The 12828-nt window shown below is 38.6% G+C and overlaps 1 protein-coding gene and 1 long non-coding RNA gene across 3 annotated transcripts; one reads left to right on the top strand and one right to left on the bottom strand.

Moving 5' to 3' along the window:
• Positions 1–264: 264 nt before the first annotated feature.
• Positions 265–2791, bottom strand: LOC111264824 (uncharacterized). 2 transcript variants are annotated; one of them, XR_002683100.2, is made up of 3 exons: positions 2067–2791; positions 1614–1838; positions 265–1044 (listed from the first exon to the last, which is right to left on the bottom strand). It is a non-coding gene; the product is annotated as an uncharacterized LOC111264824 (long non-coding RNA). The 2 variants fall into 2 exon arrangements; XR_002683099.2 differs by having other exon boundaries at positions 266–1031.
• A 99-nt stretch (positions 2792–2890) lies between these two features.
• LOC111264823 (uncharacterized) lies at positions 2891–3847 on the top strand. The gene is made up of 2 exons (XM_022841007.2): positions 2891–3237; positions 3657–3847. Exons 1-2 carry the CDS (start codon positions 2994–2996, stop codon positions 3734–3736), a joined length of 324 nt encoding a protein of 107 aa, XP_022696742.1. The 5' UTR covers positions 2891–2993; the 3' UTR covers positions 3737–3847.
• The last annotated feature ends 8981 nt before the right edge of the window (positions 3848–12828 follow it).

The following is a 12828-nucleotide window of genomic DNA, read 5'->3' as shown; positions in this document are numbered from 1 at the left end:
AAGCTTCCAGTTCCAAATAAATTATAGATTACTTGTAAATACTGACCTTGTAACCAGAAGTAATTTACATAAAATTCCATCTCCTTTCCATATTCACTTGTTCTAAACCTTCAAGCTAAAGCTTTGAAAGTCTTCGGCGAAGCTGCAGTCTTCTTATAAGACAGGTAATATGTTTATTTGAATATGATAAGCCTGTATTTCGTACTACAGGTTTTCTTAATGAAACTTCTTGCTGTGCAATGTCGGACAACGTATGAGAAAAAACTGGCCATTCAACTGACATTTCTGTCACTTATTGGAAAATTTCAAAGACACAATTAAAATGTTCCATGATATGCACATTTTATTACGCTCTACATTTTGGTTTATCTTCTGTCTTCGACGTTTTAGGTAGACCACAAACCAAGATCACTGTGTAAGTAACTCTCAGATTGAAGCTTAAGTTCCGTATTTTAGAAGCCGTACCTCTATTAGCATAATTGCTAAACTTCTTTTTAGTTAAATGTTTGCACCGTAAAGTTTTTAAAGTTCAAATATTTACAATTGATAAGTTTCGACTTCCTACGAAAACTCGCTCCGTTCGGAGCGGCGACGTAGTGGTGTTTCCCACGAACCTTTTATGTGCTCTGTTAGATAGGCTTCGTCGATTGCCGAATATATGCAACTACTCGAGGCAGGCGACAATTCACTGAGCCTATTATTGTCTGAACTTATTTTAACAATCATCAACGCTATTGCATATTGATTGGACTGCTTCATAGTATAACTAACTTAAAAAGTATACCTATAATTGCCTCTGGTGCCGCGAATAGAAGTTTACTAGTTGCAGATGAAGAATCTCTGGGTTACTTATTATAGCTCTTCTCCTAAAGTGTATTACCTGTAATTAATGAAATAACAAGAGAGGGTCTGAAACGTATATAGATAATATTTTTTTGTCACCCGATGCGCTCCCGACGAAGATAATTTCGACAATCATACAATCTCGTGTTTCTTCTGACCATTATCCTGTGCAGGAAGTTACCAGTTGCCTGAAAAACATCCCTGTTTACCCTAGTCAATAGATTCTGCGGTCGTAGGAAAAAGAGCCGTTCATTAACTATTACAGAAGCTAATGGAGTAATTTTTAAAATTAAGCTATAATGAAGGAGCTAAATCATTGGTGTCTTTTTTTGCAAAAGTAGATTCGAGTGCGTTAAGTTCATCTCTACCGCATGTCTCGATGCTTCTCCCAAGAAGTCTTCTTTTCATTTTCTATTAAATTTTTACGTTTTCTTATTATATAATATATACAATAAATTATATATAAATAAAATGTATAGTTACATCATTCGACAAGTCAATGAAAGCCGAGGTCAGCGGATTGCCTATTGCCATTCAATTTGCAATTTTCCAGCAAAAGTTTCCCATAATTGCCCATCCACTAACACATACATATTCAAGTTATTCCTTCAGACTTCTATCTTTGCAGCACCGTTGATGATTTCCTAACTTGTTTCACTTTCAAATATAAAAATAGCTATGATAATTCAACAAGCTATCATCTCATAACTGTGACCCACGTCAACGCGAAAGTTGTTTAAAAATGTGTGAAACATCAGCTTGAAACTTACCTAGTCAACATACATTCTTCGAAAAGCCGCAATATGATTTTCTTCAAGGTTTAGACCCACGTTCTTCTATATGAATTTACCGTTTCTCAACATCGAGTTCCGTGAGAGCTATTGTGTGCTGCCCACTTTGCACTCTCGTCCCCTAACGCATGCACCTGTGGCTGAACTAGCTATCGTTAAATGTAGCTCTGATACACTTGGCCTTTTCTACAGCAGACCACGTTCCTAAAATGAAATGTGTCCACGTTAAAACATCAGGCAAAACTTCTCATTGTGCCGAGGAACTGAATTAGCCTTAATGGGATAATCGTTCAATAAAGCCTATCCGTAGGATGCCTTAACTTGGCGTTTGGATAAAGGTTAGATTAAACTAGTCACTTCTTCAAATTATGTCTAAAATGCAGCACTGCCTGGCCTTTAGACTAGAAGTTTTCCCCACACGTACTTCTGTACCTTTATAGATCCCTTTTAGATCGGTCAATGACTACAGCGTATGCTACTGCATTGTTTGGAACAAGGCATTCTCTCAGCATTCGAATATGATATTAACGATTCAGGATGACTCCACGCGCGTAGTCCTTGCAACAAGTATGGCGTCCTTGCTTTTTTTAGAACTATCTCCACCGCTGTCAATCTTCTAAACGTTATGGATGAACGTAGGGCATTGCTAGCTCAATTAACTGATTAAGCACAGAAACGATGTACACTGTAAATCGCTTGAGTTATCAACGCAGATCTGTTTAGGACTTTTTACCTTATATCCGACGCATTTAAAACCACAAGATGTCCTAGATAGATTCAGTGGCCATCGATCGCAATAATTTGCTATACGTTAGTTATGTTACACAAAATGATGCGTATGTTTGTGCAAAGAATCGAAAAGCAAGGCTCGGCAATCGAAATGTCACACTTGTCACTTCTACCGATCAGCACAAAGTTGAGTACGGGAGTTGATTATGATTGACATAGGAGAGAGATGTCGTCCATTGAGTATGACCAATAAAGATATGGTTGTGTACGTTACAGTTACATGGTCCCTTTTGGGTCGTCTGCCATCACGGTGTGCAAGAGCAGTGACGAATTGTTTGATTGATAAAACAATGTTTAACTATTTACTTTGTTTAGATTGATAACTGGTCCGCTCAGAGCGGATGACTTCCTTCGTTATCGAGATTAACCCGGATGGGTGTTGTCAGTGTTATACGGGCAAGATAAGATCACAACTGGCCATCGAGTCTCTATTGAGCACTTAGCGCAGATACAAATACGCTGTGCATACGACTGGACAACGCTATAAGTTGGACCAAACATCCGCTACTCATATAAATAGCATACAGTTTCGTTTGGTGCGTCACGTAGAATTCACTTCTCTAAGTTACGATGGGACAAATCCTTCTACCGGTAATAGCAGTTATAGCCCTGTTACTTTTCGTCGTCGGACCTGTCAACACCCAGGCCGCCGACACCTCGACCCTAACGCCCTCAACGAACTTACCTAGCATCACTCTACCTACGATCGCTACCTCAACCTACAAGAATGCTAACAGCAGTAATCGTAATGGCGGTAGCGGTGGCGGCTTCTTTCATAGAGTTCAAAAGATTACAACAGCCTACCTCCAGATAGGTGAGTAAATAGTAGTTAGGGATGTCCTGCTTTGTTGTGCGTGCCTCAGTGAAGTCAATAACATTGTTATAGTGGTATTAGCTTAATTTGTTAGCAACTGATGGATCGTATGCACTCAGCTTTCAATAACGATAGAAAAAAATCTCTGCTGCGTCTAACAAAAACCGCTATTTTTGACACCGTCCTGTATTAAATGTGTGGCAAACTCGTTTAATGAAGTGGTGAAATAATGCAAACATAACTGTCGGGGCAGGACAATGCCGATTTTTGCAGAGTATACTTAGTTATTAGAGTTACAAAACGTAGACAAGGCTCTACGCTTTGGTTTTAAGCTCGGACTATCCCGAATCTGCGCCCTAAATTGGCAAAATTCGCTTAATCCCTAGTAATGAAAAAGCGTAACTGTTTCTTGTTTGCAGTTCGAAACATGTTTCACAACAATCTACGCAATGGGAACGTCGCTGAAGATGGTATAGGTGGTTCTTCTCAAGGCTACTGAACACATCGCTTGTAGTTTGGGGCGGCTACGTGAAAAATGCAGTTAAATAAAATCTCTTAACAAATGTCTTGTAAATAAATAAATAAATAATTATATTATTAAATAGATAAATGCATTGTATTAACTTGTCGATTGGCGCAAAAGCTATGGATTTTGAACTCAAGGTCGCTCGGTGTATTTTCTGTCACTTCTGTTACATTTTCATTAGTGGTAGCATAATTTTTCTAGACAATCACAAACATTGCTTAGAAGCGTTTCAACTTCGTTGAGATAAGGTATATCCAGTGACTTCTTAAGACTGGCTACTTTCCGTTGTACTGATTCGCAGTTGCAGCATCTGTACAATAAACATTGTCTAAGTCGTCATTGGACAATTTCGAAAAGCTAAACGTGAGTTGTCCAGATGACTGTTTGTTGCGCGCTTATTGATCGGGCTGTCCAGACGCAGTCACGTCTAAGTTCGAATTAAATTCAAGCTGAGAGAAAACGTATAATCGTTACTGGTACTATTTCCCTAAACAACCTTTAGCTGGCTGTAAAAAATCAGAGAGTTCTTTTAAACAAACCTTTGTCTTATTTCCTTTTCTCTATTGACAACTTTCCAGAAGTCTGGTGTTATTTAGTTATCTCTAATTCTAATGAGATATCTCTAACTCTACGGCACTAATGCAACTGTTGCTTTTAGCTACTATTTACCAGATGGTATTCAGTATATACGAGTTAATAGACGCGCATTCATAAGCGACGATCAGACATGGGCTGTCGTAGGACGTAAGTGATGTTTTTAAAACGCGCAAACACATTGACGCTCCTTTGTATGGTGAGGTTACCCAAAGGTTTCTAAAGGCAGAAAAGATCTTGCTGGAAAATATTGTTTAATTTTATTAGTTAAATTGGTCCACTTTAAACTACATACCAGATTGAATTCAGTATGTAAACGCACACCCTTCAGATGTTGTACCTGTGCTTAATCATCTAACATCAATCTTCATGCTCTCGTTCTTCTCGTCTTCGCACCGTTGACATTGTGCTTGGTAAAAAGCTGATAGCTGCTCTATGAAACTGCATCTAGTAAGATTTTGCATCCTAAGTCATTCTTATGTTTACAGCATGCCTATTACAATTTGAATTCTTAATTTCAAAATGCCTTATAAAATTGTCTATCTCGACCTAAATTATAATAACTTCGTATCGCGCGAACTCATAAGCTCTAAGTGCGAACGCCTAAAAATGTTTTTACAATTCGATCAAGAATCGGACACACGAATGTCCTTTCTTTTTTCACAGTATATATATAGATATATACATATATCTTTTTTTGTAACCCAGTAAACTCTTTTAAACGTTCGCCGTGTAATTAGGTCTTCGCTTAGTTACATTCAGGATCGTTCCTCTGGCGTTTCACCCTTTCGCCCTTTGTTACAAGGTTGTCCACCATTGTTGGTAGCAGCTCCTCATTAGGTTCCTGCAGCCTGAATACCTCCCTTTTTAAAATTTAGGTTTTCAGCGGGCAATCGCTTGTCGGGGAGGTCTCTTTGAGAAGATCTATGGGTTCGGCTTCTTTGTCGTATCATAAATCTGCGCGAGCTTGTGACTTGTTTTGCTACTTGTTGTGCTTATCAGTTGAACTACGTTCGCCCGATAGCAAATAGGAAGGACGAAAACTCTAAGCGACGTCTGGTAGTAAAGAATCGTTGTTTTGCGATTGCATGCGCGTACCATAAAAACGGCTTGCACACATAGCGCTAATTAACGTATTTTATACTAGTTAATGACATCTTGTTAAATATGTCAGTTTATTTATATACTTTCAGTCTATCTATCTATCATCTACGTATATCGAAATTCATATCGGGCTAGCGTTCGTTGATCTCTTAGTTCATTAGAATATGTTCAGTAGAGCGCTAGTAAATCCGCTATTTCAACTAAACAACAATAACATAGTATGTATTTTGTCCATAATTACGTTAGCGTGATTTATGAAAAGCGCAAAATTAAACTAATCGCCGTCAGCTCGAAACAAATTGTAGGGCTCCACCCCTTTGACCTGTGGTGACTCCTGTGGTTCCATCAATTTTATACAAATAAACTGCGTTCCGCAAACAACAGTCATTTATTCTGTTTTTGTATGGACTCACTCCGAAATAACACACCGCCTCATGTTGTTCTCCGTCTTAGTTGTTGGGACGGCCTTGCTCCCAGTAGTAGTAACACTCTAACCGGCCAGAACGAGGTAATTCTTAGTAAGCTTGCGCAACGAACGCCGCGTGTCCACCCATCCTTTTCAACCGAATGACCTGTCCGTAGGATCACCGCCATCAGAAGATGAAAACTTAATGGCGGTGGCGGTGGCGGCGGCGGCGGCGGCGGCGGCAGCAAGATCAAAGGAAGAAGCTATTGCGCACTAATGAGGTACTTGAAAGTGGACTCAAGGAGAAGAAGAGTAAAAAAGGCGGTCGGAAAAATGTTGACGGTTTGAAGTCGAAAATCGGAACAAGTATTTCTCATACTTCGGAACAATATTACTAAAATTAGTACCTACTGTTCTGATCGGTGACCTTCGACTATTTTTCTAGTAACGCGATAATTTCATAACTGTAGAACTTCTGTCGTTCCTAGACGAAAAAACTGTGAAAAGTAATTTCTGCACCCCCCCCCCCTTCAAAACTGAAGAAGATCATGAAGGGAGCTCTTTGCCGAGACTAAAAGAGATAACAGTTTTATAGTGCAAGACTCGGGCTAGACGGCGGCTGAATTGAAATTTCCCATTTTGCGCTTTATCAATTTTCGTCGTGTAGCTAAAGATATATGTAATTTAGTATTGTCGCGGTGATAAACAACGAGTTTGGCCAACTGTTTTCAATGGCTGATTGTAATATGGCTAGTTGTTGACTGTAAAAGTTCGAATTAATAATTTTTCCAAATGGCACGCTTCCTTTTTGACCCCACCAAACACAGCATTACTTTTTTTGGTGTCATCCAGATTTTGCCAGATATCATAGAGCTTCCCTGTTCATTGGCCATAATCTTTTTCGCACATTATTACCAGATGCAATCCAGTTTTCTTCACCACTAACCAATCGCTTTAAAAATGCTTCCATCGCGTTGCGCAGAATTTTACAGATAGAAATACGATCGGACAAATGCTCGTACGCCGATTCGCGCGGCACTCAAACTTTTTTCTAGCTAACATTAATTAAATGGTTTAATACTGTTCGATGTTGAATCGTTAGCTACTTGGCAATCTCATAGCGTGTTATTATTATTTAACTTTCACAACATCTGCATCAACTTAGTTCATAGTTAGTCGACTACTACGACGAGTATTTTTTACGCCGACGTTTTCAGGAAAAAAAAATTATAGGATTGTCCCTGGGCGATTTTGTTCGATAACGCCATGAAGACTACACGTTCTTTTTATTGACTAAGGCAGCATTTTTGCTTTTTGATCGTAGTAAAATTATAGGATATAGTGAGTTTTAACTAAAACTTTGCCCATACTCGAAACGGTTCATCTGAAGCCTGAATAAATGCACTCCAAACAATACTTACTACTGTCAACTTTTAGCTCTCAAATGACGCCAATGCTAATCTAGTGTGATTTGCATATGTAACTTCTTTAAAGATTTCTCGATTGAAAAACCTGTCAATGCTATTTCGAATATTTTAGAGAAATGAGTACGTTTGACCTCTTTAAGGTGCGCGGCTTTCTATAAAATGTGTGCGCTTTTCGAAATAGTTCTTTGAAGCTGAGCTCTGTAAAAATCCGTAAGAAAAAGGTAGCATTTAATGATATCCATATATGCCGCCTGATCTGTGATAACGCTGCATACAGCATCAACGAAGGAGATTTTTGAAGACGGTAAAAGAAAGTACAATAATGCGTATCTGCGAGTCAATAAACGAGAAAAATGTATTCGGGTGACATTTATGACAACCGAGAAATACGACCTCGATTTAATTCGAATCGGAGATCGCATAATTTCGAACCAATATAGATGAAAGCAATGCCTTTGAAGATCTTTTGTTTGCTCCCTGACTCAAATCATCAATTGAAGTAGGCTTAGTTCTCAGCTAGTGAGTATACACCCCGTAGGAACTACTTACTATGACAATAGAAGCAAACAGCTTTCCCTTAAACAGTTGAATTCCGGATAGAGTTCCGCTAATGCTGTACCAACTTCTTGCTTGTATTTCATTATAATCATTATACCGGTAGTATCTAAAAATGGGAAATTGCGTGGCTTTTTAATGCTTCACTAGTTACTCCCATGGATGAGTCAGAGCCCGAGACATATCGTCGCGTGAAACAAGGACGATTATTATTATCATTTACATTATCTTGACAAAAATCTTATCTCACCGAATGTTCAGTTACCTTCCCATCCAGGGGCTTCTTTATAAACAACAAAATGGTTTCACTAATGGCGCCTCTGTTAGTACACAGCTTGCAAGCGAGCGCCGCTAAAAAAAGGAAAAAAAAATTGAGCCTAATTGGATTTTTATAAGGTTATTTTTTGATAGAGTCAATCTTACATAACGTATTTGTAAGGTAGAGAAAGCTAAATCAGATTCGTAGTTATCTTTAAAATCGAAAAATTTTGCTAACTAACTTTAATAAGGCTTTTAATTCGACCAGAATATGTCCATCCAACGTCTTTGATGGGCCATGGCTTGGCGCTCTTCTATTTGGTTCTGTCATAAGCGTGAGGGATGACCTATATACAGACATCTCTGCTAAACCGTACACAGATTATTTCTAATTTTACAGATGATCAGGTACCGAGAACAGTAGATCGGTAGCTGGTTAATGCTTCGTAATCGAACTTGGAAAAGACTGTTTCATTAAACATTTAGGCGCTATACCTGTTACTGAACTCGACCTTAGTTTGCGTATTTCGGCTCCAGGTTGTTTAATCAATTAGTTTACTTTTTACTACTATTTTATTTATTACTAATTTGTAGTTTCATCAACCAGTTGACGTTCATTCTCAGCTTTAGACTTAGAAACGTTTATGAATTACTAAACAATCTCAGACAATTTTTTAAGTTAGGTTTCGAAATTGTCAAATCATTGGTTTACTAAGTGTGTTCCGTACAGATCGAATCTGGTTTATGTTCACTTGACACAACAATAATCTCCATTTTAAAATGCAGGTGTTAAATTTACCAACCGAAACGTATGATAATTTGAAATATGCCTCATATATATTCCCAAAGCTCATGTGCATGCAACGCTCTGAACTTACCGCTAACTATTTAAGTTTTTCTTGCAAAAGACTTATTGGACTTTTTTTTTCAAATAATCAAGATTGTATATTGCAATCGAAAATTTCGACTCAATCATCGAGTATAAAGTAGCCAGTCTTTCAACAGTTGTTAGGTTTTGAGACAGTGGAAAGTTTCAGAGCGGGTGCCAAATAAGGAAATCCCTAATCGATTACAGAATACGGTAGTGTAGTATAATCTATCAATTATCATTATCGACACTGAGTGATGTGGAGGAAGCTCATACATAGAACGTCTTTGTCCATACTGCTCGCATGATTTTAAGCGAGGTAATTCTTCGCTTTGAAAAAATGCTGCCCGTGTACCCATCTTTATCCTATTCAGTTGTCAGACAGGGGTTAATGAACAAAGTTTTCTATTATTATTATTATTATTATGTGATACTCGCCGGCATAACATCGTGGTGTTTTCACTCTTCTGCCACAGGCTGCCCCCTGACTGAATTGGACGGAGTGTCTGAGTAGAACGAGTAGCGATAACTGCACTTAATTATCGGATATAAAAAATGCAGCGAATTAAAATCGAAATAAATGTAGTTTATGTTCCCTCTTTATAGTGGACGCTTATAATAAATGCCATATTTCAAGTTCGTATTGAAATTTGTTTTCCCTCGTTTAAATCATACCAATAATTAGCAACACATGTCAAACCAAGCAAACGACGACGAGACACTAACATGAACTGGATTTTTACGAATCTGATGATTTTATAGGAGGGTCCAACATACTCGAAACGGTAACAATAGATGGTGTCTCAAACTATAACCATGCTAACACCACTTTCATAACAATCGTAGTGGCGGGAATTTCAAATAAAAACCGATTGAGTGTCAGTTCATTTCTGATTAGTCGGCAGCACCGCTGAGAACGCCTATGCAGTGACAGTGTTGGTCTCATTTGACCCTCGCCAGGCATGCGTAGAGCATCGTCTGCTAACCAGCGCACGGTGTCAAGCTTCGGGATCAATCTAAAATAGTTCGCTTCGTTTTAAAAAACATTTTTGAAAATCCTTTCTCAACTTCAGCCGATAAGTTCTATTCACTTCAGATTCAGTGCAACAGTAACGGAAAAGCAGCAAATTCATTTTCACTTACAGTAACGAATAGGTGTTACCATGGTAAAGGGTCGTGCTTAGTTTATCGTCAAAGCAAACAAATAGCTTAGAATGTTTGGATCTTTAAGTGAATTTTAAGCGGTGCAACATTATATTCCATTTACACTATTCATATTGTTGGCCGAGGTTCATTATCTACGAACTAAGCAATTTTGCGCCCGTTCGACCAAGACTTGTCCTCCGAATATGAACGGAACACAGCACAGGAAGCTTCCTATATATTATCGCTATCAAGCTAAAAGTAAGGGCGTAAAGTAACTGCTCTGCTCAGCTTTAACTAAACGACGCGACTATGATCGACAAAAAGAGCGACAGACGGAAACGACAAAAAAGATCAGGCCGCATGTTTCGGCCTCATCAGAGATTACTATATATACACATATACAAAGCTCTATACAGTTGATACGACTATCTGTATACTACGCTTTTTGAGTCTGCTGTTAACCATAAACAGAGCTGAGATCTACTTTGCATCTATCTTACTTACCGGAAGAACTTTTTTGTTGACTGAAATTGATGGTCAGTCCCGTAAACAGTTTCCACCGAAACAACGGTAAGCCGGGGTGGCTGTGCAGGGGGGTTGCTCTTCCATCAGTTTGCATATTCACATCTATCGTTTATAATGGAGTCAACCCGGTCGACGAAAGCGGTTCCGATAATGAGTAGAATCGTATCATCTATTTGATAAGAAATCTTAATCGATGGATCCACGATACAAGTGAGTAACAACTGGGTTCGGTTTCTTAATGGCGTTGCATGCGCTAACCTTGAGCACACATGTCAGTAGCTTAGGTGATGTTAAACTTTGTCGAAAAATTGCACGAACCCCCAACTATACACCGAAGACTTAATTAATTTAAACGGGTTAAGATTATTTTATCATATTGTGCTTAGGCAACGCTCCTGTCTAATCTCTCAAACGTCTCTACCCCAAGATAAAGCGTCGCTTGAATGGTGACCATGTAACATCCACCGATCTTCATTTGCTTTCCGATTCATCAAAGGCCACATGTTACGCTATGGCATATCGTGCTATTAATGATTGTATGGTTAATCTGAATAAATCATGAATCTCACAGTACTTTACGTCCATCAGGTGTACTGCCGCCGCTATCATAATGTAATGCAGTTCTTACAAACCTGTTTTTTCTTTCAATTTCCTCCTTTTGAAAGCCGTAGGGGCCATTACCTTGATCACAGTCGAATTTATGACGGCTGTAGTTTGAAACTAGCGTGTCGCCAGGAGCAGACCATATCCAAGGGCAACCTGGAGCGAAGGTATAATACCCTAGTACTAAAATTTTTGAATAAAGTGTAGGGTAAAACCTAGTCACTTGGATTCGAAGATACAACACAGGGTATTCCGTATCTTGCTCTTGCATCACAGTTTTCCGTATACATTTTGGCTCATTCAACAATTACTGGAAACGAACCGCAGAGCTCATAGAAGTCGGGCATTGTTTAAATTTTAATTCATGGCCTGTGTCCTATCAGGGCAGCTTGGAAAAGCGTTCGGTTGAAGCTGTTTTCCGCATACAAACTAGACCGACTCCGACAGAAATTGGTCTACTGTATTTTTTGTAAGTGCAAAATATTCACAAGGAGCTACGTATCAGAATTTAAGAAGTGCGAGGGCAACGTTTTTGAAAATTAATTTTAAAACTCTAGCAGGGATATTTCGTGGACCTTATATTTTTTGGCAGATTTGGTTCTTTTCAGATATACAACTTATAATATCCATTAACAATATTGCAGGAATGCGAACACTCGCATGTTTGAAAAAAGAATAGAAGTTTATTGTTATTTAAGCATTCCTTTATGCGGTGGCTATGCAGTTATGTGTGATTATCCACCATCAATTTTTATGGCCAAAACAAGAATCTAAAACGACTTGGAGCTTTATTTAGGGACCGTATCGATCTCTCTTTCAAGTCTGGACATTGCCTACTAGTGCACTGGCTATAACCAAGCGTGACATGTGTACAGTGTGTTCTGAAAACGATACGTGACTGTAGTACCTAAATGTTATACGAGGAGCCCGATTCGTTTAAGAAGCAATAACTGTCTTTGGCAAACAAAATACATTCTGGACTATGGACCAACAGAAAGTTGTATTTTATGACGACGAAAAAAGACAATGTTAATAAATACCAGTACTACGTCACAATTGAGTACAGTTTATTCAACTAGCGGAAGCATTATTAAGAAGATGTTTGCTTTGGTAGAATTACCGTTGGATCAAAATCTTGTTCCTTATTGTTGGAGGGCCGTACAGGCGCGGACAGCTCTATAAATATGTTAGCTACCGTAATTGAAGTTCATAGTCTTCATAGAACAGTTTCCAACTGAAGACCAAAAGACCGGGGAGTCGTAAATTTAATACACGCTACCGTATTGCATTTACCGTATTACCATACATATTGCAGTGTCATTTTTCGTTAGCCAACCATTTAATTAATTAATCTCTCTACCCCAAAAAGCTTTCGCATTCGCACCTTAGAGGGCATACTGAACCGCTCCTTCGTGTGTAGACCCAGAATCAATATGAAAAGCCATTGTAGTTATAGGCCAGATGCAGGACATATGTATTAATTTTTATTCGACAACCCAGCAAAACGTCCGCACTTAGCGTAGACCACTTGGTCGACTGAAATTATTGCAAGTTTTTACTTAGGCCACGCTCTATTTTT

This window comes from Varroa jacobsoni, unplaced genomic scaffold (genome assembly GCF_002532875.2).
Source record: "Varroa jacobsoni isolate VJ856 unplaced genomic scaffold, vjacob_1.0 scaffold_901, whole genome shotgun sequence".
In the NCBI taxonomy this organism is placed as follows: domain Eukaryota; kingdom Metazoa; phylum Arthropoda; class Arachnida; order Mesostigmata; family Varroidae; genus Varroa; species Varroa jacobsoni.
This window is presented reverse-complemented; position numbering and strand designations above follow the sequence as displayed.

Bases quoted from the DNA above. Each gene is read 5' to 3' on its own strand.
- LOC111264823 (XM_022841007.2), top strand. From the start codon at position 2,994: ATGGGACAAATCCTTCTACCGGTAATAGCAGTTATAGCCCTGTTACTT. The intron at 3,238-3,656 runs GTGAGTAAATAG...TCTTGTTTGCAG, and splicing joins AACAGCCTACCTCCAGATAG to TTCGAAACATGTTTCACAAC.